The sequence below is a fragment of the Orcinus orca genome, chromosome 4 (assembly GCF_937001465.1).
Source record: "Orcinus orca chromosome 4, mOrcOrc1.1, whole genome shotgun sequence".
Taxonomy (NCBI): Eukaryota; Metazoa; Chordata; class Mammalia; order Artiodactyla; family Delphinidae; genus Orcinus; species Orcinus orca.
This window is the reverse complement of record NC_064562.1, coordinates 109,942,525-109,966,525: the sequence shown is the minus strand read 5'-3', so window position 1 is coordinate 109,966,525 and position 24,001 is coordinate 109,942,525. Positions and strand designations below refer to the sequence as shown.

Below are 24,001 nucleotides of genomic sequence, written 5' to 3'. Positions count from 1 at the left end.
TAAATTCATCCTTCTTTATCCTAATTATGGGGACTGCATTTAACCAAAGGCCCATGGAGGGAGAGTGTGAAAGTGGTAAATTCACCCCTAACCCCACACCATGGCGCACAAAAAGAAGTAAAGGCTTAAGGCTTATTTAGGTACCTATCAATCATTTTGTGCAACCTGGAATTACTTATATACAAACAAATGGGTTCAAATCTGGGTCTTGACTGCATATCTGACACTTTCCTCTTCAAGTATGTTTCTTTTCTAGAGCTGCCAAGTCACCTCCTATCAGATACACTGTATCTCTATGGACTCTATTCAGCACTTGGTGAATGTTGAATATGCCTTAAGCAAAGCAGAATCTATTTCATTTGTGAAGAATAAATGACCATACTCTGTTCAGCATGTACAAAGCTGTTGGTTTATTCAGCTGGGAAGCTGGGGAAAGGCTTCCTTTGGGAATGAACAGCAAAAATGTGTTCATGAACAAGGCACTTTTACACACACACACACACACACACACACACACACACACAGGAACATATTATGGTTACATAAACATCAACAGATTTTAATTTTTAGACCCCTCTACCTCTTCCCACCTTCCCCTAAAAAAAAGAAAAAAAGAAAAAAAAGAAACAAAGAAAGAAAGAAACAGGTTTTTGTAACATTTTAAAAACCAACTTCATAGAACATCTACATAGGAACAGTTACTGATACATTCAGTTACACTAACATTATATGGTTTCAGTTCAGTAACAAATTTTCCATTAACAAGTATTTTTTTCTACCTACTATAATTCCCTCCTTTTTCCTTAAGAGGAGACAACTAAGGTTCAGCAGAAACTACTCATTAGGTTATAAACATTCTCCTCTCTCCTTAAAGTTGCTATACATTTATAGAATTTGTGATTCCATTAATGCTTCAATTTTTTGATGCCACACTGTATACAGCACTTAATTATGGAGAACAGGAAAAAGCAAAACTAAAATAAGGAGAGATATATATCTTTAACAATCTGTTTTCTGATTCCCTTTAGATGCCCAGTCAACCAGGATCACACAAAGGTTTCACTCTTTATTGTAGGTGTGTGAAAAGACTTACTGGTCTCATGCATTTTATGTATGTTGATTTCTACGTTTTGACTCATCTAAATAAACACAGCAAGATTCATTTACAAGGGTACATATGCTTTCTATTCAGCCAGAAAAAAAAATCTAAAGCTAGATGTAGAAAAACAATGATGCTAAAAAACTCTTCAACTTCAGACTGTATTAGGCTGAGAATTTCTGCAGTAAAGTTCCTGAAAAGTTTGCAATGGACATGGAAAGTGCATGAAGTACTGCTCCAGGGAACATCATACAGATGAAATACTTTAATCCACTAACATAAATGCTCTCTTAATTTTTTCCCATTGGTCTTTGGAATGGGTTTTATTTGCTCTTGACTAAAGTCTGGATGCCAAGATGCAGGAAATATATTGCCTATGGAACAGGAGTCTGTTTAATCCCCAGGTATGATCTTATAAGCCACTTTAGCTAGAGACTGCCTGGTGGGAGCCTATAAAATGTTTATGCTGTAACTGCAGGTTCCATAATAGGTTTGGAGCAGTGTAGGCTACTACTACACTACTGCACTCCCTCCCCCCAAAACAGGAACTCCTAAAGGGTGCCATATATAGGTCTACCAATATAAAAAGAGGGAGATAAATCCATATTCCCACCATTTTCTTTTATCTAGTTATTCAATTTAACTCAGCTACCTCCCTAGAAATGAGTATCAGAGAAAAGTATGCTCAGAAAGGTGTTACTGGGAGTAGCTAACTTACCGCTTTCCACAATGGCTACTCTGAAGCTTGGGTAACAAATGGGGTAGTGGCCTCCTTTTCCTTCCCATTAATAATTAGGTATCTAGTTAAGTCCATTAGACAGGCAGAGTAAACTGCGGGGAGAACTAAGTGTGGAGAATAGTCAACTTATCTCTTGTAATAAGGTCCCTTTTGACTAATTCTCTACTGAAGTTCTCATTTTAACCACAGGGTCTTTCAAAGTGAATGCTCACAATGCACATCTTCTGTACTGGAGTTACAGGACTCTTGGGTATTATATTCAGTACTTGATCGTATTTTGGCATATCAGGACAGTTTCGTTGAGATGTTTGTTAGTTCCTCAACTGTGGGCTGTGTAACTGTATTCCTTTCTCAACTGGCAACACGAGAGATATGAGAAGGAATGGTGGATCTTTATAGTGATGCAGTTAGGAGTTTGTTAACTGCCTTTTGGAAGTCAGTGTAGGAGTAAGTAGTGTTGATGGGTTCAGTGCGGGTTGTTTCCTTAACTGTTTTAGTTAACCAGCCACAGCAACAACCAGAAACACATGAATTAGGAATTTGTTTTAGGTACTCGGGTATGGGAGTGGCTCTACTCAATGTTCGGCTCAACTGTTTGGTGGCAAATTGCAGTGCCCCATTTAGAGTGGCATGATCTCTAGAAAGCCGGCTGGGACTCATAAGGGGCTTTTGAAAAGGTGGGACTCCACAAGAAGCTAGAGGAGGCCATTCAGGAATTGGTTCCAGTTTGGGTACACAATGGGAGCAATGGGAGAGTCTTAGTCCTATCTCTCGTAGTATATGGACTGGTGTGCTAGCATCCAAGAGTTTAGCATGATACAACCAGGAATTAGGATTTAAAGGTTTCCAAGTTGTAGAATATTTTAAAAGGCACTTAACCTGCCAGGCAAGACTCTCAAGAGGTGTTAGGTTGGGCACCACAGGGTCCTCTTCTTCAGAGGAATCCCACTCTTCCCCAGAACTCTCATTTAGGTAGTTAGCATTTTCTTCTTCCTCACTTTCTGATTCTGATAAGGGGTCAGGAGAGGGATTTCTAGGACCCATTAGAATAGAACAACAGTATAGAAAAAAAGGTAACAGAAAAAGGTAACAATCTAAGCCAGTAAAACACTAACACTGGCAAATAGAAGCAGAAGATGAGAAATCCTTTCAATAGGATTCATTTGTCTGTTTCTCAGTCTGTTACACACACACAGTATGCCTCTGGCTCGCACCACTGTGCAGTTCTTCAAGATTATGTTGTATATTCTTCACTTACAAAGAAGACAGCTCAGTTCTCAGGACCAGTTCAGTGTGTAAAATTTAGTCACTTACCAGTGGCACAGGTCAGAGTCTCTCCTTCAAATCCTGGCTACCCAAGAAGAGAAGGGGTCCTCATCTAGGCAAGCTGATTTTCTTAGCATGGTCTCAACTGGTTGTGAAATTATGAAGAGACACTTTGTGTACTCTTTTTTGCTGGCAGAGATATTATATCTATTTCATAATAAAAAGAAACTCAGTGGTCGCCTTCTTTGTCCGCTGGTGCAGCAACTTTTGCGCAGAGAGATGGTGGGACGAGGTGTCAAGGATCTGTCTGGTGTGCACGGATCTGATGTTTTCCATAGGTGGTGCAAATGTCCTTGGAAACTGGTGACTTAGTTGTTGGACTATCTGGAAAGGTAGCCTTAACCTGTGAATGAGAAGACTAGAGACATGATATTAAAGCCTGAAAGCACTGGGTAACATTATTATCCATCTAACTTCATAGACTATCCAAGCACATGGTGTTGAGCAAGAAGCCTTATCAGCTTTCCCATCTCTAGCACATAAGTTTAGGCAGAGTTTCCTACTGGGAATGGATCCTACCAAGACAAAATTGGGAAGAAGAGCATGGGGCCACTTTAATCTTTTGTTGGTACATATCTGGGCTAGTTTGTTTTTTATCATGCAGTTCTAGCCCAGGAAATTACTTCTGCAAGAGCAGATCCCTTATGCTCCAAACTCCAAATAGGGAGCTATAAAAGATATCTTTTTTATCTTTAGAGGTGCTTGTTGGGATTAGTTCTAGGGGACCTGTGCTGGTTGTAGAGCTGGTTGTAGAACTCTTGCTGGGACCCCAGAGGTTGTGGTCCTATGACCATACTCTACAGATAATGAGGGAAGATGGCAGGTATAAATCTTAATATAGCAGGAGTTAAAATGAACATAAACAGCTTAAATTGACAATTGAAAGGCAGACACTCAGACTGGATCAACCAAACAAAACAAGATTTAACAATATGCTGCTAACAAAAGATATTTTAAAGCAAAAAGAACCAAAAAAGGTCAAAGCTAAAAATATGAAAAAATATATATCAGGTAACTGTGGACCAGAATAAAGCTGGGACAGCAATCTTAATATCCAACAAAGAATATTTCAAGGCAAAAAAATATAAGGGACAAAGATTGATGATAATACTAGTAAAAGGAAAACAATGAAAGTGATACACTCATCATAAACATCTATGACCCTAAAAGCACATCCTCAAAATTTCTCTAGTAACAACTAATAGAACTGACAGGGGAATATAAGCAGGGATACAAGCATTCTGAAAAAGTTAAAATATTAATATACTTTAGGTATTATATTATTTAAGTATACAAAACTCTATACCAAACAGAACAGATATTAAGTACACACATACACACACACACACACACACAAATAGTTCATGCATTAGGTTATAAAGTATAACTAGATTCCAAAGGGTCAATTTCATTTAGACTAAATTCTCTAACCATAATGCAATAAAAGTAGATATTAAAGGTTAGTTAAAAGTAATCCTGTTAGGAAACTAAATAGCTCATGAATCAATAAAATGGAAATCATAAAAGATATTAGATATAAAACTGAATAATAATATAACCTCACAAGCAAAAATTTGTGGGGTATGGCCAAACCAGTACCTAGAAGAAATTTATAGCTTTAAATACATTGATGAGGAAACAAGGAAGTTTAAATACGCACAAGTTAAGCATTCAATTCAAGACAATCTAAAAGCGCAACAGCAAAATAAGCAGAAAGGAAATAATAAAGGCAGAAATTAAATAGTATATAAAAGAATAATAGAGTGATAAAACTGAAAGACGGTTTTCTGAAAATATGAATAAGAAAAACAAAACTGGTGAGAGTTATCAGGAAAGAGATTTTAAAATACCCCCCCAAAATTAAAAACATAATATATGCTAAAAAGTGAAAACCTAGATAAAATGGCTAAATTCTAGAAGAATATAAAATACTAAAATTTGTACAGGAAGAAATAGATAACTTGAATAAAACAGACCAGTATTAAAGAAACTCAAAAGGTAACAACCTATTAAAAACACCAGGTGCAAATGGTTTTATAAGAGAGTTCCACTAAACTTCCAAGGAAATTAATACATATTTTATATAAATTGTTCCAGAAAAAAGAAAAATAGCATAAAACTCCTTTTATGAGGATAATAAAATATTAATTCCAAATCTAGAGATGAAGCAAATAAGAAAGGCTCATTTCACTTGCAAAAATTTCAAATATTACCTAACAAAATGTAATAGTGTATTAAAGAAAAAAAGAATGTCACAATCATATAGAGCTTATCATAGGAAAGCAAGAATATCTCAACTTCATAAAATTTATAAATATAAGTCACTACAGCAATAAAATAAATTAGATAATTTTATTAACTATGGATATTTAACCGTTCTTGGTTCTTGATCAACACCTATTTATGTTTTAAAAAACAAAATGCTCTTACCAAACTAGGAAGAGAAAGTTACTTTCTCAACAAGGTAAAAATTATCTATGAAAAACTTTCAACAAATATCCTAAATGAGAAACTTCAGATATATTCCCTTTAAAAATGAAATTAGGGAATTCCCTGGTGGCGCAGTCGTTAGGAATCCGCCTCTCAATGCAAGGGACAAGGGTTCTACCTGTGGTCCAGGAAGATCCCACATGCCGCGGAGCAACTTAGCCCGTGCGCCATGACAACTGAGCCTGAGCTCTAGAGCCCGCGCGCCTAGAGCCCGTGCTCCACAAGGAAGAATAGCCCCCGTTCGCCACAACTAGAGAAAGCCTGAGTGCAGCAACAAAGACCCAACGCAGCCAAAAATAAATTAATTAAAAAAAAGAAATTAGATAAGGATGATAAGGACTGATATTGTATAACAAAGTACCAGTGTAACAAAGTACCAAAGTCCTAATCAATGTTTTTTTTAAAAAAGGTGTGAGAACTGGAAAAAAGATATAAAACTACTAATTTACAGATGATATGGTCATCTAACATTAAAAAAAGCCTAACTTATAAACTATTAGAGCTAATAAAAGAGTTCAACAAAGTTCCTGGATCTGAGATTAACCTATGACTATTCATTAATTTATTTATATAGCACTTAAAATTTTCCAGGTACTATTCTAGGAACTGCACAAATGTTAACTCATTTAAAATTCTCCTAACAATCCTATAAGATAGGTACTTTTATTGACCCCATTTTATACATGAGGCTTAAGCTACCTGTCCAGGGTCATATATCTACTAAGTGATAGAATCAGGATTTGACCCCAGGCACTCTTAACACCAGCAATACTAACCATGAAATGTATTACATACATCACTTGCACAATAGGGGCAAAATACAAAACCTATAAAGGATTTAAGAACTAATCAATAATATGCGAGACCTCTATGAAGAAGACTGTAAAATTCTAATGAAGGACATAGATGATTTAAAATAGACAGACATTCCATGCTCTTGGATGGATCAATGAATATTATAAAGAACTTTTTTCCAAATTAATTTATACAATTCCAATATGTTAAGAATAAAATTCCACATATAGCTAAACAAACTATTTAAGCAGAAGAGTAAAGTAAATATCATGGCCTACAAGATATTAACACATATTATTACACGTTACAGAAGCCACAGAAATTAAAGTAGGGTGGTTAGTATAAGAACAAACAGTCCAATGGAACAAAGCTCAGAAATAGAGCCACATAAGACTTAAGAATGTAGTATACAGTAAAGTTGGCACATAAATCAAGGGGGAATGAATGCATTTAGTATGTAGTAATACTGGTAAAAACTGGCTCATTACATGAAGAAAAATAAAACTGTACACCTATATAATGCCACATACAAAGGAGGACTCATGACAGGTTAAAGACCTAAATGAGAATTGTAAAACTATACAGTTAATAGAATATAATGCAGGGGAATATCTTTGTGACTTAGGGCCAGAGAAGCACTTCTTAAAAAAACATAACGCACAAGACCAAAATACGATGAATTCAATCACATCAAAGTTAGTATTTTTGGATTGAACTAAACACATCAAGAACAAAGTTAACTACAAATCAACAACAACCAAAAAGGTAGCAGTCTCAATAAAGAAATGGACAAAGGACAAAAATATCCAGTTTACAGAAGAGAAAATCCACAGGCCATTAACTATATGATGAGTAAATAGATATCACACTATTCTATTATTTTGGTAAAAATTAGAAAGCTGGAAAAAGCCAAGTGTTCGTGAGGGGACTAAAGGAACTCCCTTAGAAACCTGCACTACTGGTGGGATTACAGACTGGGGTAACCTTTCTGAAGAGCAATCTGGCAGCACTACTTAGTCAAACTATTTGCACAACTCATGATGTAGGAATTCCACTCTTGGGTATATATAGCAGAGAAATTCTCCATAAGACCAACATGTACTCTGGGGAGTCATCTTTGATGGTAAAGAAATAGAAGCATTCCAGGCTTCCATCACTGGAGGAGTGGATAGGTTAACATGTGTTAAAAGCACATTAGAAGTATACATAGCAACATGGATGGACTAAAGGCATAGGTCTGAACGAAAAAAGCAAAACCAAAATATCAAGATCCCACTCATGCCATCATGTAGCAATGATTTCCAAAATGAAAGTTAGTAAACATCTCTAGTTTCAAATACACAATGAAGTGGATATGGTCTGGCTTCGTGTCGGTACTATTCCTCTAAAAAACATTTCTCTGACTTCTACTCATTCTTTATCTAATTTAGTTCTCTGCAGTGTCCGGCACATATTAGGGGCTTAGCAAATTTTTTGGAAAAATTAATGAGAGAATGATGAAGGCCTGCTGTAAGTAACTATACAAGCATGTTTCACTTTTATTCTAGGGAGACAAAAATTCCTAAATTATATTCAGGTGATTTGGTAGTATGTTGTACAAAGACAAATGAAACAATTTTTTTAAACAAGATCAACAAAGATAATGCTACTAAAGCAATATAAAGGTCACTGCTTATAACTTCATCTTTAAGAACACGAGTGCAAATACTTTTAAAAGTTTATAATATTATTACCTACTTCAATCTGAAAACAAAAGGAAAATTTAAAACATACCGTAAGTATTTTATTGAGACAGGTGTTAACTTTTTTAAAAAACTAATTAATTAATTAATTATTTATTTTTGGCTGTGTTGGGTCTTTGTTGCTGCACCCGGGCTTTCTTTAGTGTGGCGAGCGGGAGCTACCCTTCGTTGCGGTGCATGGGCTTCTCATTGTGGTGGCTTCTCTTGTTGCGGAGCACGGGGTCAGTAGTTGTGGCTCCCGGGCTCTAGAGCACAGGCTCAGTAGTTGTGGCGCACGGGCTAGTTGCTCCGCGGCATGTGTGATCTTCCCGGACCAGGGCTCGAACCTGTGTCCCCTGCATTGGCAGGCGGATTCTTAACCACTGCACCACCAGGGAAGTCCCCAGGGGTTAGCTTTTAATTCTTCTGTCCTCTTATATTTTTACTATTTTCATTTCAACCAGATTCCATTTGCATGATTATTGATTGGCTATACTTCAGTAATTATGTTGCTCAAAGCATTCTTTAAAAGGCTCACCCTACTTTTTTTTGTTAAGCAAAAATAAAACAAAGTTTCTTTGAAGGCATATGTAAATTCTAGAGTGAACCCATCACTGTTACCTCTTTACATTCCATGAGTAATACCCTCATATCAAAAGTGAATTAACCACTTACTCTGTACACTCCCATGCATAATTTACTTTGAAAGAACCATTTTTCTGTAATTTCAGAACTAAATAGCCTTACCATACGAATTAGTTAGTTTGCTTAGTTTAGTTGCTACAGTGTGTTCTTTTCCCTATAGCATTTAGAGAAAAAGTCAAGACACAGGTAACCTAAAGGCAGTGAGTTTAAGCTTAATATAGCATCTTTTTTTTTTACCAGTTTTATCGAGGTATAATTAACAAATTACATATATTTAACATGTACAATGTGATGCTTTGATATACGTATTCACTGTGAAATGGTTACACAATCAAGCTAATTAACATACCCATCACCTCACAGTTACTATATATTTTTTTTTGCATGTGATGATAACACTCGAGATCTATTCTCAGCAAATTTCAAGTATACAGGATCAACTATAGTCATTATGATGTACATTAGGTCTCCAGAAAGTCTGTATGCTTTGATATCTATTTCCTCCACCCGCTAGCCACTGATAACTCCCATTCTACTCTTTATTACTATGAGTTCAACTTTTTAAGATTCCACATATAAGTGGGATCATACAGTATTTGTCTTTCTGTGTCTCGTTTATTTCACATGGCAGAATGTCCTCCAGGTTGACCCATGTTGTTGTAAGTTGCAGGATTTCCTTCTTTTTAAAGACTTAATTGTGTATGTATATAAATGTCACATCTTCTTTATTCATTCATTCATTGATGGACACTTAGATTATTTCCATATCTTGGTTACTGTGAATAATGCTGCAATAAACATGGGAATGCAGATATATCTTTGAGATAGTAATTTTATCCTTTGAATATATATCAAGAAGGGGGATTGCTGGATCATATGATAGCTCTATTTTTACTTTTTTGAGGAACCTCCATATTGTTTCCCACCAGTGTGTATAAGGGTCCTAATCCTCACCAACACTTGTTATCTTCTGACTTTTAGATAACAGCCATCCTGACAGGTGTGAAGTGATACCTTATTGTGGTTGTGATTTGCATTTCCCTGATGATAAGTGATGTTGAGCTCCTTTTCATATACATGTTGGCCATTTGTAGGTGTTCTCTGGAAAAATGTCTATTCAGGTCCTTTGCTCATTTTTAAAGCAGGTTATTATTAATTTTTTTGCTACTGAATTATATGAGTCCTTATATATTTTTGATATTAACATCTTACAGGATATATGGCTTGAAAATATTTTCTTCCATTCCAAAGGCTGCCATTTTTGTAATCTAGTATCTTTTTTTTTAACTTTTCAGATAATGTTCCAAAAATACTGAACAAAAACATGTTATTAATCCCCCCTGCCCAAGCTGGTCAAAATATACTTAGGCTGACCTCTGGTGGCCAGATGCCTCATCCCTCAGTAATGACAAAATGGTATGAAGTCACCTCTCATTTGTGGGTAACCAAATAAAATATGGTAAATGAAATAATATTGTTAGAAATTTCACAGTTAAAGCAACAAAGGTAGCAGGCACCCAAAGCATAAGGAGAGCTGAGCAATTAAAGGCCACAAAATAAGAAAAATTTCTCCAAATATTAGTTTGTTCTAACTTTTAGTTCACCAGTTGATTTTACATGAAAAACAAATGGTATATTCAGTGGTTCCCAAAGTAAGAATAGTTATACACTAATACTGTAGTCACTAGCCTCATGTTTATTGAGCAGTTTGAAATGTAGCTAGTGTAAAATAATTCCCAATTCCAAAGACTTAATAGGAAAAAAAAGAATGTAAATTATCTCATCAATATAATTTATGTTGAGTACATGTTGAAATGATACTTTGGATATAGCTGGTTAAAAAATTAATGCCCGTTCTAGGTTTCTTTCACCACAGCTGTCTAGGTATTCTACATTTTAGCTATAGTGAGATTATAAATGTTATCGACTATATTCCATGCACTCTTAAACCTCTGCTTTCCCTCTAGCTGATTAACCTAAAATACCCACCCCTTTTGCCTTTTCACAAATTAGACATTTTGATAATTTTGAAATTATGGGCAACCCAATATTTACTATTACTGCTACCATATTTACTATTTTAACTAGCATTTGAATACCTGCAATGTTTCAGGAATTAGGACTATGAAGAGAATAGATGAATAAATTATGGCATGCTCATACAATAGAATTCTAGAGCAACCTATATGTACCTCAGTTTCCTCTTCTTAAAAAGACGGAAAGAATTTACAAGGGTTGTGCCTAAGGATTAAATGAAGTAAAGTGCTTAGAACAGTGTCTTGGCATATAAGGTGATGAAATAAAATTCATACTTTATGGCAAGACAAGAAAAATTTAAACGTAAAATTTTTCTCTGCCTGTTTTGGGCCTCCTCCCTCCCCTTTAGTGTGTGTTGTGTATCTGCACTAACCAAACCTCCTTAGGAGATAACCTTCCTTCTTAATCTTGTAAGGAGTCAAGATGACCCATGACCTACTACTCTCTTTGTAACTATAGATCTGGATTGTGTAAACTGTCAATAATACGTCATTTGACGTATAACCCTTTGTCTCAAAAACATATATTACTGGGCTTCCCTGGTGGCGCAGTGGTTGAGAGTCCGCCTGCCGATGCAGGGGACACGGGTTCGTGCCCCGGTCCGGGAAGATCCCACATGCCGCGGAGCGGCTGGGCCCGTGAGCCATGGCCGCTGAGCCTGCGCGTCCGGAGCCTGTGCTCCACAACGGGAGAGGCCACAACAGTGAGAGGCCCGCGTACCGCAAAAACAAAAAAAACCAAAAAAACCCCCATATATTACTGTGCTTAAGACCTCAAAAGGGCAAGACAGTCCTGAGCTTCCTGAAAGATTGTCTCACAGGTTATAACCCTCAGGTTGGCTTGAATAAAATTCTCCATTTCTTTCCTAGATCAACCATTGGCTAATTTTTCCTCGACAATGGGTCCAAAAGGTGTTGTTATGGTTATGAAAATATCAATATGAATAAACCTCAAAAATAATACTGAGTGAAAAAAGCAAGTTGCATACATAGGATCATTCATATAATGTTAGAACATGAAAACAATACAAGATACTTATTCAGAGATTTATTCAGATATCATTAATACATAAAAATTAACAGTAAATTCAGAAAATCCATTGCTGCTAGGGAGGAAAGGTAGTCCAACAGGAAAAAAGGCGTACAGGCTGCTTTGTAATCTATTTCTTTAGATGTTAATAATTGTCTCAAATAATTCCATTAAAGAACAGTTTAAATAAAGACTTAGTTCCTGCCGGAAGGCACTCCAAATTTCTTTATCTTACCATTACCCTAAACTCTTTTTCCATTCTGTGTTGAAAACATTGCCGTTATGCACCTCTGTAAACAGGCCTCGAAAGCCGGTACATCTAGAACAAGCTGTACCTAAATTAACCCGTGCCTCTCTTCCCATACTGCCTTACACGTTTGCAGACTCTCCACCAGACGCGGACCTAAGGCTTAAAAATACTGCGGCCCGCCTCCATCTGGAGACCTCGGAACATCCTCCCTTCCAGTAGAAACCAGGCCGCCGCCCAGCACTCCCGCACGCCCTAGCTCTCCCTTCTTGACGGATCTCCGAACGAATCCCTCCTCCCCTTCAGCGGGGGCAGGGATTCGTCCCCTCAGCAGATTCCCTTTCTCACCCAAGAAGGATCCGTTCTTCTTCCTCGCCTCACTCCCAGCCTCAAGACACGACTAAGCCTGGCGCCACCAGCTCTGATCCAACAGTCACTCCGCCGTAAGGCTCGCACTCCGGTGGATACCACTTCCGGGGGCGCCAACTCCTCCTCCTCTTAGAAACGCCACTTCCCACTCGGAAAACGGTTTAAAAGACCCTAAGCGCAAGCGCCCCATCGGTGGGGTTGAAGGGGGTGGTCCCATCTCTTCCCACTCTCGCCGCTCTAAACTCTCGCGATAGTCTCGCGTATTTCCTTCTCCCGCGGGAGTTATTTGAACGCTCTGGCGGTTACCACGCCCTCGGCTGTCGGCCGCCTGCAGACTGGAGACTGAAGCGTACCTGTGGAGTCCCTGACCGTGGTCAGTCGGTCAGCTGAAGCCGAGCGCTGACAGGCTTCGTCACGACAGGGTCCCGGCGCCATGGGGGCGGAGAAGAGGCTGCTGCCGATTAAGGAGGCCTTCCAGCTGGCGCAGCAGCCGCACCAGAACCAGGCGAAGCTGGTGGTGGCGCTGAGCCGCACCTACCACTCGGTAAGCGATGCGGCCCGCGGCACCGGGCCCCCGCCCCTCCCTTCCCCGGCTCGGCCCGGCCTCTCCCGGGGGCTTCCCGCGACCTTCCCGACTCCGCGCACCAAGACTCCAACCTCCTTAACTTTCACGACCTGGTTCGGAGAGGCACACCCTCCCCTCCCCCCCGCCTCTTCCCAGCGGTCTCCGGCGCGGACCGTTAATCCTCTGGCGGTGAACTTGGAGAAGAGTTTGCGCGTACCGTGGCGACCGGGCATCTAGTGTAGGGCCGCAGCGTGGATCCTGAATGCGGTGTTGTCCCTCAGATCACCGCCCACATTTAATTACGTAAACCTCGCCCCACTGTTAAATTGTATCAAATCACCAATTAGCAAATTAATCGTTAGGACTTGGCTCTTCTTAGTCATGTAAATACTGTTTGTTTCGTTTTTAAATGAAACCTCAAGAAGAATAGGACCATGAATTTACTGTTTGTTTCGTTTTTAATGAAACCTCAAGAAGAATAGGACCATGAATTTCGGGAGAATAAATTATCTTGAGGTCCGAGAAAAATTGTAAGTCAGTATAGGGCTTGAGGATATGAGGTAGGATGTGAGTTATATCAAAAGGAAATTGCTGTGTAATATTAAGGGTAATACGGTAAAATGCAAAAGCTGTGGTTGATTTTGGGTTGTTCATGAAGAAGCAGATTTTTACTAAACTGGTACCAAGGCATCATATTGAGAATTCAAGGGTGTTAAAAAAAAAAAATCAGAGGAGTCCTTTCACTGTCAAAATTCATGTTTGTTTTCTTCCTGGGAGAAATAAATTTCTCTGGAGAGAAATTAGTGCAAATTTATTTCCCCTTTGATGGTTTGGATAATTGAGAGTTTACTAAATAATTTTAGTTTGTTTGCGTTAGGGCTGGTGTTTTCAGTGTCTTAGAGTAATGTTGAGAAAAAAGGATTTTATCCCTGCAGTTTGTGAAGGGTTTCTTTTCTCTTTCAGGTGGATGACAAAACAGGTTTTTATGAGGAGTTTGTTAATTACCTTAAATATGCTATGGTGGTCTATAAACGAGAACCAGCTGTGGAGAGGATAATAGAATTTGCAGCAAAGTTTGTTACTTCATTTCACCAATCAGATATGGAAGATGATGAAGAAGAGGAAGATGGTGGCATTTTAAATTATTTGTTTACTTTTCTATTAAAGGTATACGAAAACTAGAATTTCGAGGGAATATTGTAGAAAATTTTACTATTTTAAAAGGGCCATGGGAGTTTGTATATCTTAGAGAATGAATATCTGGTAATTGAGAAAATGTCTGAACGAATCTGCCTTTTATAGGAAATATTAGAACTGTCATTAAGATTAAAAAGTGAACTTTTAAAAACTCCAGCATTAAATTTTTAATGACCATTCTAAACCAGTTCTTACATACATTTGTTTGAAATGGGTTCTCTAGTTCAGAAGTAAAGAGTTCCTCCAAAGAGGAATATGCTCTTGTAATTTAGCAGATACTTTAGACTGTGTATTTTGAGACTTTTATGTTATGTAATGTGTATTTAGCATGTATATATGGATCAAGGTAGCATTATAGTTTTTCTGCAAGGAATGAATTATTGCTATAAATTTTTGAATTCTAAACATAGAATTCAAATGGTATGTCATTATTTAGTAATGGTATGTGACTTGGAATAAATTTTGTTTTGTTTCTGTTTTAGTCTCATGAAGCAAACAGCAATGCAGTTAGATTTAGAGTGTGCCAGCTCATAAACAAGCTCTTGGGAAATATGCCAGAAAATGCCCAGATTGATGATGATTTGTTTGATAAAATTAATGAAGCCATGCTTATTAGATTGAAAGATAAAATTCCAAATGTAAGGATACAGGCAGTTCTTGCTCTTTCACGCCTTCAGGATCCCAAAGATGATGAATGCGTGGTGGTTAATGGTATGTATAGCTCCTTAAATCCTTTTTCAGTTTCACTGACTTTGTTAAATTCTCAGCAGATGAATTTTCTTATTATGAAATATTATGGAAGAGCATAGTTTATATACACACACACACATACATGTATGTAAAAATATATGATTAAAAAAAAATACCCAAGTAGCCACCATCCAACCTAAAAATAAATAGAGCATCATCAATACCTCTGAAGCCTATCTTATGTCCCTTTCTAGTTATATTACTCTCCCTCTGAATTAACAAATATCTTGAATTTTGGGTTCCCTTTTGTTTGTTTGTTTAAACAGTTAACCACATGTATATACTTCTAAATAATGTTTAAGTTTTGCGTATCATTTTGTATGTTTTGTGGATCATACTATATTTTTCTGTGCTCTCAACATTATTTCTCATTGTAACATTCATCCATGTTGATACATTACTGATATACTGTTCTATTGTATGAATGTAAGACAATTTTATTGTTTCTATTATTGATGGACCTTCTAGTTGTTTCCAGTTATTTTCCTCTTAAAATACAGTGTCGTTGCTATGAACTTTCTTACACAGTACATGGCTTCTGGTGCACAGTTTTTCTAGGATATGTATCTAAGGGTGGACTTGTTGGGATATGTGCATTCAGCTTTATTAGATGAGGTACAAGTGTTCTACAAAACATTTATCAATTTATATTTCCAATAACAGTGCATAAACTTGTTCATTGAGCCATATCCTCTCTAGTGTTTGGTACTGTCAGATTTTTAAATTTTTGTTAATCAGGTTGTGTGTATCATATGTCATTGTTATGCATCTTTTCATATATTTAGCAGCCAATTTTGTTTCTTCTGTATAATGCCTATTAACGTGTTCTCATTTTTCTATTGGTTTGTCTTATTAATTGGAGTTCTTTATATATTCTGAAGGGAAATCCTTGGGTTATATGAATTGTTAGATCTTCCTGCTTTCGATGGATTATTTCACTGTCTTCACTATGTCTTTTGGGGCAGAAATTCCTAATGTCAGAATTACCAGTCTCTTCCTGTATGATTTGCACTTTCTTTTATTTAAGAAATCTTTCTCTACCTCTGGGCTCATAAAGATAGTCATATGCCAGTTTTCCATATATGCCTAGGTTTATTTTGGGAACTCTTCTGGTTTGTTTTTCTCTTTGTCCCTGTTACTACCTTTATAATTTTGATAACTGGTGGTAGTTGGTATTTTTTGGTGTTAAATGAGGGGCATAATAATATGTGAAACATATATGTTTAGTAGTCAACATATACTTGATTATAAAGCATGGGAAAATCTGAGAAATAGAGGTGAATAAATATTTAAATACAGGAAATGAGTTTTGTTCAATGATAAGATCAGAAGTTATTTCTTTTTAGGATTCATTAAAAATCAAAATACTGAGCTCTTTATAAAGCCATATCCGTTTAAAATAAACTGGCTTCCATCCTAGACTTGTTTCTAAATCTTAAAGAGTAGCAAAGACATAATCTGAATGATGGATTTTCCATGATCTTTAGGGTTATTTATTTTCAGTTTTAGCCTTCCTGCCTAGTCCATTGACTAATTTCTAATTCTGTCCTTTTTAAGGGATGTTGGCAGAAAAAAATCTTCAGCTAAAATTAAATGTGTAAGACTAAAAAATGATTTTTATCATTTTAAAGATTAAATATCAAAATGTGGGTTATCTATGACTATGGCTAACTAAATAATATGTTGTTAGCGTACTAAAATGTATTGCTCTATTTTTAGCATATGCTACTTTGATTGAAAATGATTCAAATCCAGAAGTTAGGCGGGCAGTGTTATCATGTATTGCGCCATCAGCAAAGACTTTGCCAAAAATTGTAGGGCGCACCAAGGATGTGAAAGAGGCTGTCAGAAAGCTGGCTTATCAGGTAAATAAGTCCAATATCTTATATAGACATGTTCTTAAAAGACAAGAAGCTGTATTCTTAAAATACTTTTTTTTTTAACATCTTTATTGGAGTATAATTGCTTGACAATGGTGTGCTAGTTTCTGCTTTATAACAAAGTGAATCAGTTATACATATACATATGTTCCCATATCTCTTCCCTCTTGTGTCTCCCTCCCTCCCACCCTCCCTATCCCACCCCTCTAGGTGGTCACAAAGCACCGAGTTGATCTCCCTGTGCTATGCGGTTGCTTCCCACTAGCTATCTATTTTACATTTGGTAGTGTATATATGTCCATGCCACTCTCTCGCTTTGTCACAGCTTACCCTTCCCCATCCCCATATCCTCAAGTCCATTCTCTAGTAGGTCTGTGTCTTTATTCCTCTCTTACCCCTAGGTTCTTCATGACATTTTCTTTCTCTTAAGTTCCATATATATATGTCAACATACGGTATCTGTCTTTCTCCCTCTGACTTACTTCACTCTGTATGACAGACTCTACGTCCATCCACCTCATAACAAATCACTCAATTCCATTTCTTTTTATGGCTGAGTAATATTCCATTGTATACATGTGCCACATCATCTTTGTGCATACATCCGATAATGGACACTTAGGTTGTTTCCATCTCCTGGCTGTTGTAAGTAGAGCTGCAATGAACATTTTGGTACATGAGTCTTTTTGAATTATGGTTTTCTCAGGGTATATGCCCAGTAGTGGGATTGCTGGGTCATATGGTAGTTCTATTTGTAGTTTTTTAAGAAACCTCCATACTGTTCTCCACAGTGGCTGTACCAATTCACATTCCCACCAGCAGTGCAAGAGTGTTCCCTTTTCTCCACATCCTGTTCAGCATTTATTGTTTTTAGATTTTTTGATGATGACCATTCTGACTGGTGTGGGATGATATGTCATTGCAGTTTTGATTTGCATTTCTCTAATGATTAGTGATGTTGAGCATCCTTTCATGTGTTTGTTGGCAGTCTGTATATCTTCTTTGGAGAAATGTCTATTTAGGTTTTCCGCCCATTTTTGGATTGGGTTGTTTGTTTTTTTGTTATTGAGCAGCATGAGCTGCTTGTAAATTTTGGAGATTAATCCTTTGTCAGTTGCTTCATTTGCAAATATTTTCTCCCATTCTGAGGGTTGTCTTTTCATCTTGTTTACGGTTTCCTTTGCTGTGCAAAAGCTTTGAAGTTTCATTAGGTCCCATTTGTTTATTTTTGTTTTTATTTCCATTTCCTAGGAGGTGGGTCAAAAAGGATCTTGCTGTGATTTATGTCATAGAGTGTTCTGCCTATGTTTTCCTCTAAGAGTTTTATAGTGTATGGCCTTACATTTAGGTCTTTAATCCATTTTGAGCTTATTTTTGTGTATGGTGTTAGGGAGTGTTCTAATCTCATGCTTTTACGTGTACCTGTCCATTTTTCCCAGCACCACTTATTGAAGAGGCTGTCCTTTCTCCACTGTACATTCCTGCCTTCTTTATCAAAGACAAGGTGACCATATGTGTGTGGGTTTATTTCTGGGCTTTCTATCCTGTTACATTGATCTATATTTCTGTTTCTGTGCCAGTACCATACTGTCTTGATTACTGTAGCTTTGTAGTATAGTCTGAAGTCAGGGAGCCTGATTTCTCCAGATCCGTTTCTCGTTCTCAAGATTGCTTTGGCTATTTGGGGTCTTTTGTGTTTCCATACAAATTGTGAAATTTTTTGTTCTAGTTCTGTGAAAAATGCCAGTGGTAATTTGATAGGGACTGCATTGAATCTGTAGATTGCTTTGGGTAGTAGAGTCATTTTCACAATGTTGGTTCTTCCAATCCAAGAACATGGTATATCTCTCCATCTATTTGTATCATCTTTAATTTCTTTCAACAGTGTCTTTTAATTTTCTGCACACAGGTCTTTTGTCTCCTTAGGTAGGTTTACTCCTAGGTATTTTATTCTTTTTGTTGCAATGGTAAATGGGGTGTTTTCTTGATTTCACTTTCAGATTTTTCATCATTAGTGTATAGGAATGCCAGAGATTTCTGTGAATTAATTTTGTATCCTGCTACATTACCAAATTCATTGATTAGCTCTAGTAGTTTTCTGGTAGCATCTTTAGGATTCTCTATGTATAGTATCATGTCATCTGCAAACAGTGACAGCTTTACTTCTTCTTTTCCAATTTGGATTCCTTTTATTTCCTTTTCTTCTCTGATTGCTGTGGCTAAAACTTCCAAAACTATGTTGAATAAGAGTGGTGAGAGTGGGCAACCTTGTCTTGTTCCTGATCTTAGTGGAAATGCTTTCAGTTTTTCACCATTGAAGACGATGTTGGCTGTGGGTTTGTCATATATGGCCTTTATTATGTTGAGGAAAATTCCCTCTATGCCTACTTTCTGGAGGGTTTTTATCATAAATGGGTGTTGAATTTTGTTGAAAGCTTTCTCTGCATCTATTGAGATGATCCTATGGTTTTTCTCCTTCAGTTTGTTAATATGGTGTATCACATTGATTGATCTGCGTATATTGAAGAATCCTTGCATTCCTGGAATAAACCCCACTTGATCATGGTGTATGATCCTTTTAATGTGCTGTTGGATTCTGTTTGCTAGTATTTTATTGAGGATTTCTACATCTATGTTCATCAGTGATATTGGCCTGTAGTTTTCTTTCTTTGTGACATCCTTGTCCGGTTTTGGTATCAGGGTGATGGTGGCCTTGTAGAATGAGTTTGGGAGTGTTCCTCCCTCTGCTATATTTTGGAAGAGTTTGAGAAGGATAAATGTTTGATAGAATTCGCCTGTGAAGCCATCTGGTCCTGGGCTTTTCTTTGTTGGAAGATTTTTAATCACACTTTCAATTTCAGTGCTTGTGATTGGTCTGTTCAAATTTTCTATTTCTTCCTGGTTCAGTCTTGGAGGTTGTGCATTTCTAAGAATTTGTCTATTTCTTCCAGGTTGTCCATTTTATTGGCATAGAGTTGCTTGTAGTAATGTCTTATGATCTTTTATATTTCTGCAGTGTAAGTTGTTACTTCTCCTTTTTCATTCCTAATTCTATTGATTTGAGTCTTCTCCCCTTTTTTCTTGATGAGTCTGGCTAATGGTTTATCAATTTTGTCTTCCCAAAGAACCAGCTTTTAGTTTTATTGATCTTTGTTATTGTTTCCTTCATTTCTTTTTCATTTATTTCTGCTCTGATCTTTATGATTTCTTTCCTTCTGCTAACTTTGGGGTTTTTTTGTTCTTCTTTCTCTAGTTGCTTTAGGTGCAAGGTTAGGTTGTTTATTCGAGATGTTTCCTGTTTCTTATGGTAGGGTTGTATTGCTATAAATTTCCTTCTTAGAACTGCTTTTGCTGCATCCCATAGGTTTTGGGTCATCATGTCTCCATTGTCATTTGTTTCTAGGTATTTTTTGATTTCCTCTTTGATTTCTTCAGTGATCACTTCATTATTAAGTAGTGTATTGTTTAGCCTCCGTGTGTTTATATTTTTTACAGATCTTTTCCTGTAATTGATATCTAGTCTCATAGCATTGTGGTTGGAAAAGATACTTGATACAATTTCAATTTTCTTAAATTTACCAAGGCTTGATTTGTGACCTAAGATATGATCTATCCTGGAGAATGTTCCATGAGCACTTGAGAAAAATGTGTATTCTGTTGTTTTTGGATGGAATGTCCTATAAATTATCAGTTAAGTCCATTTGTTTAATGTATCATTTAAAGCTTGTGTTTCCTTATTTATTTTCATTTTGGGTGATCTGTCCATTGGTGAAAGTGGGGTGTTAAAGTCCCCTACTATGATTGTGTTACTGTCGATTTCCCCTTTTATGGCTGTTAGTATTTGCCTTATGCATGGAGGTGCTCCTATGTTGGGTGCATAAATATTTACAATTGTTATATTTTCTTCTTGGATCACTCCCTTGATCATTATGTAGTGTCCTTCTTTGTCTCTTCTAATAGTCTTTATTTTAAAGTCTATTTTGTCTGATATGAGAATTGCTACTCCAGCTTTCTTCTGATTTCCATTTGCATGGAGTACCTTTCTCCATTCTCTCACTTTCAGTCTGTATGTGTCCCTAGGTCTGAAGTGGGTCTCTTGTAGACAGCATATATATGGGTCTTGTTTTTGTATCCATTCAGCCAGTCTGTGTCTTTTGGTGGGAGCATTTAATCCATTTACATTTAAGGTAATTAACGATATGTATGTTCCTGTTCTTATTTTCTTAATTGTTTTGGGTTTGTTATTGTAGGTCTTTTCCTTCTCTTGTGTTTCTTGCCTAGAGAAGGTCCTTTAGCATTTGTTGTAAAGCTGGTTTGGTGGTGCTGAACTCTGTCAGCTTTTGCTTGTCTGTAAAGGTTTTAATTTCTCCATCAAATCTGAGTGAGATCCTTGCTGGTTAGAGTAATCTTGGTTGTAGGTTTTTCTCTTTCATCACTTTAAATATGTCCTGCCAGTCCCTTCTGGCTTGCAGAGTTTCTGCTGTAAGATCAGCTCTTAACCTTACGGGGATTCCCTTGTGTGTTATTTGTTGTTTTTCCCTTGCTGCTTTTAATATGTTTTCTTTGTATTTATTTTTGACAGTTTGATTAATTTGTGTCTTGGCGTGTTTCTCCTTGGATTTACCCTGTATGGGACTCTGTGTGCTTCCTGGACTTGACTATTTCCTTTCCCATATTAGGGAAGTTTTCAACTATAATCTCTTCAAATATTTTCTCAGTCCCTTTCTTTTTCTCTTCTTCTTCTGGAACCCCTGTGATTTGAATGTTGGTGCGTTTAATATTGTCCCAGAGGTCTCTGAGACTGTCCTCAGTTCTTTTCATTCTTTTTTCTCTATTCTGCTCTGCAGTAGTTATTTCCACTGTTTTATCTTCCTGGTCACTTATCCGTTCTTCTGCCTCAGTTATTCTGCTATTGATCCCTTCTAGAGTATTTTTAATTTCATTTATTGTGTTGTTCATCGTTGCTTGTTTCATCTTTAGTTCTTCTACGTCCTTGTTAAATGTTTCTTGCATTTTGTCTATTCTATTTCCAAGATTTTGGATCATCTTTACTATCATTATTCTGAATTCTTTTTCAGGTAGACTGCCTATTTCGTCTTCATTTGTTAGGTCTGGTGGGTTTTTATCTTGCTCCTTCATCTGCTGTGTGTTTTTCTGTCTTCTCATTTTGCTTATCTTACTGTGTTTGGGGTCTCCTTTTTGCAGGCTGCAGGTTCATAGTTCCCGTTGTTTTTGGTGTCTGTCCCCAGTGGCTGAAGTTGGTTCAGTGGGTTTTGTAGGCTTCCTGGTGGAGGGGACTAGTGCCTGTGTTCTGGTGAATGAGGCTGGATCTTGTCTTTCTGGTGGGCAGGTCCACGTCTGGTGGTGTGTTTTGGGGTGTCTGTGGACTTCTTATGATTTTAGGCAGCCTCTCTGCTAATGGGTGGGGTTGTGTTCCTGTCTTGCTAGTTGTTTGGCATAGGGTGTCCAGCACTGCAGCTTGCTGGTCTTTGAGTGAAGCTGGGTGTTGGTGTTGAGATGGAGATCCCTGGGAGATTTTCGCCATTTGATATTACGTGGAGCTGGGAGGTCTCTTGTGGACCAGTGTCCTGAAGTTGGCTCTCCCACCTCAGAGGCACAGCACTGACTCCTGGCTGCAGCACCAAGAGCCTTTCATCCACACAGCTCAGAATAAAAGGGAGAAAAAGTAGAAAGAAAGAAAGAGGATAAAAGAAAATAAAATAAAGTAAGATAAAATAAAATAAAGCTATTAAAATAAAAAATAATTATTAAGAAAAAAATTTTTAAAAAGGAAAAAAAAACGGACGGATAGAACCATAGGATAAATGGTGAAAGCAAAGCTCTACAGACAAAATCTCACACAGAAGCATACACATACACACTCACAAAAAAAGGAAAAGGGGAAAAAATAATAAATCTTGGCCTCAAAGGCCACCTCCTCAATTTGGGATGATTTGTTGTCTATTCAGGTATTCCACAGATGCAGGGTACATCAAGTTGATTGTGGAGATTTAATCCCTGCTCCTGAGGGTGCTGGGAGAGATTTACCTTCCTCTTTGTTTGCACAGCTCCCAGGGCTCAGCTGTGGATTTGGCCCCGCCTCTCCGTGTAGGTCGCTGGAGGGCGTCTGTTCTTCGCTCAGACAGGACGGGGTTAAAGGAGCTGCTGATTCGGGGGCTCTGGCTCACTCAGGCCAGGGGGAGGGATCGGTATGGAGTGCGGGGCGAGCCTGCGGCGGCAGACGGCAGAGGCCAGCGGGACGTGGCACCAGCCTGAGGCGCGCCGTGCGTTCTCCCGGGGAAGTTGTCCCTGGATCACGAAACCCTGGCAGTGGCGGGCTGCACAGGCTCCCCGGAAGGGAAGGGAGGGTTGTATAGTGACCTGTGCTCGCACACAGGCTTCTTGGTGGCGGCAGCAGCAGCCGCCTTAGCGTCTCATGCCCATCTCTGGGGTCCACGTTGTTAGCTGCGGCTCGCACCCATCTCTGGCGCTCCTTTAAGCAGCATTCTTAATCGCCTCTCCCCGCGTACCAGGAAGCAAAGAGGGAAGAAAAAGTCTCTTGCCTCTTCGGCAGGTCCAGACTTTTCCCCGGACTCCCTTCCGGTTAGCCATGGTGCACTAACCCCTGCAGGCTGCGTTCACGCCGCCAACCCCAGTCCTCTCCCTGCGCTCCGACCGAAGTCCGAGCCTCAGCTCCCAGCCCTGGCCCCGGCGGGTGAGCAGACAAGACTCTTGGGCTAGTGAGTGCCGGTGAACACCGATCCTCTGTGCGGGAGTCTCTCCGCTTTGCCCTCCGCACCCCTGTTGCTGTGCTCTCCTCCGTGGCTCCAAACTTTCCCCCCTCCGCCACCTGCCGTCTCCGCCCGCAAAGGGGCTTCCTAGTGTGTGGAAGACTTTCCTCCTTCACAGCTCCCTCCCACTGATGCAGGTCTCATCCCTATTCTTTTGTCTCTGTTTATTTTTTCTTTTGCTCTCCCCAGATATGTGGGGGAGTTTCTTGCCTTTTGGGAGGTCTGAGGTCTTCTGCCAGCATTCAGTAGATGTTCTGTAGGAGTTGTTCCACGTGTAGATGTATTTCTGATGTATCTGTGGGGAAGTAGGTGATCTCTGCG

At 38.2% G+C, this 24,001-nt stretch overlaps 2 protein-coding genes across 4 annotated transcripts in view; one reads left to right on the top strand and one right to left on the bottom strand.

Annotated features, from left to right (window-relative positions):
• Window positions 1–390: 390 nt before the first annotated feature.
• On the bottom strand, window positions 391–12,705 carry DCAF16 (DDB1 and CUL4 associated factor 16). 2 transcript variants are annotated; one of them, XM_033410659.2, is made up of 2 exons: window positions 12,477–12,705; window positions 391–3,522 (listed from the first exon to the last, which is right to left on the bottom strand). In XM_033410659.2, the coding sequence occupies exon 2, from the start codon at window positions 2,880–2,882 to the stop codon at window positions 2,232–2,234; it is 651 nt and encodes a 216-aa protein (XP_033266550.1). In that variant the 5' UTR covers window positions 2,883–3,522; window positions 12,477–12,705; the 3' UTR covers window positions 391–2,231. The 2 variants fall into 2 exon arrangements, with proteins under 2 accessions (XP_033266550.1, XP_033266549.1); XM_033410658.2 differs by having other exon boundaries at window positions 391–3,507.
• A 72-nt stretch (window positions 12,706–12,777) lies between these two features.
• The window catches only part of NCAPG (non-SMC condensin I complex subunit G), a 46,169-nt gene continuing 34,945 nt past the window's right edge, over window positions 12,778–24,001 (top strand). For both annotated transcript variants that reach the window (XM_004282517.4, XM_049709486.1), the window contains exons 1-4: window positions 12,778–13,041; window positions 14,026–14,229; window positions 14,742–14,970; window positions 16,729–16,874. In XM_004282517.4, coding sequence (XP_004282565.1) covers window positions 12,931–13,041; window positions 14,026–14,229; window positions 14,742–14,970; window positions 16,729–16,874 — 690 coding nt within the window. In that variant the 5' untranslated portion in view covers window positions 12,778–12,930. The remainder of the gene's footprint in view (window positions 13,042–14,025; window positions 14,230–14,741; window positions 14,971–16,728; window positions 16,875–24,001) is intronic.

What these genes read in the sequence shown, in the direction of transcription:
- DCAF16 (XM_033410659.2), bottom strand. Translation starts at nt 2,882, where the DNA reads ATGGGTCCTAGAAATCCCTCTCCTGACCCCTTATCAGAATCAGAAAGT.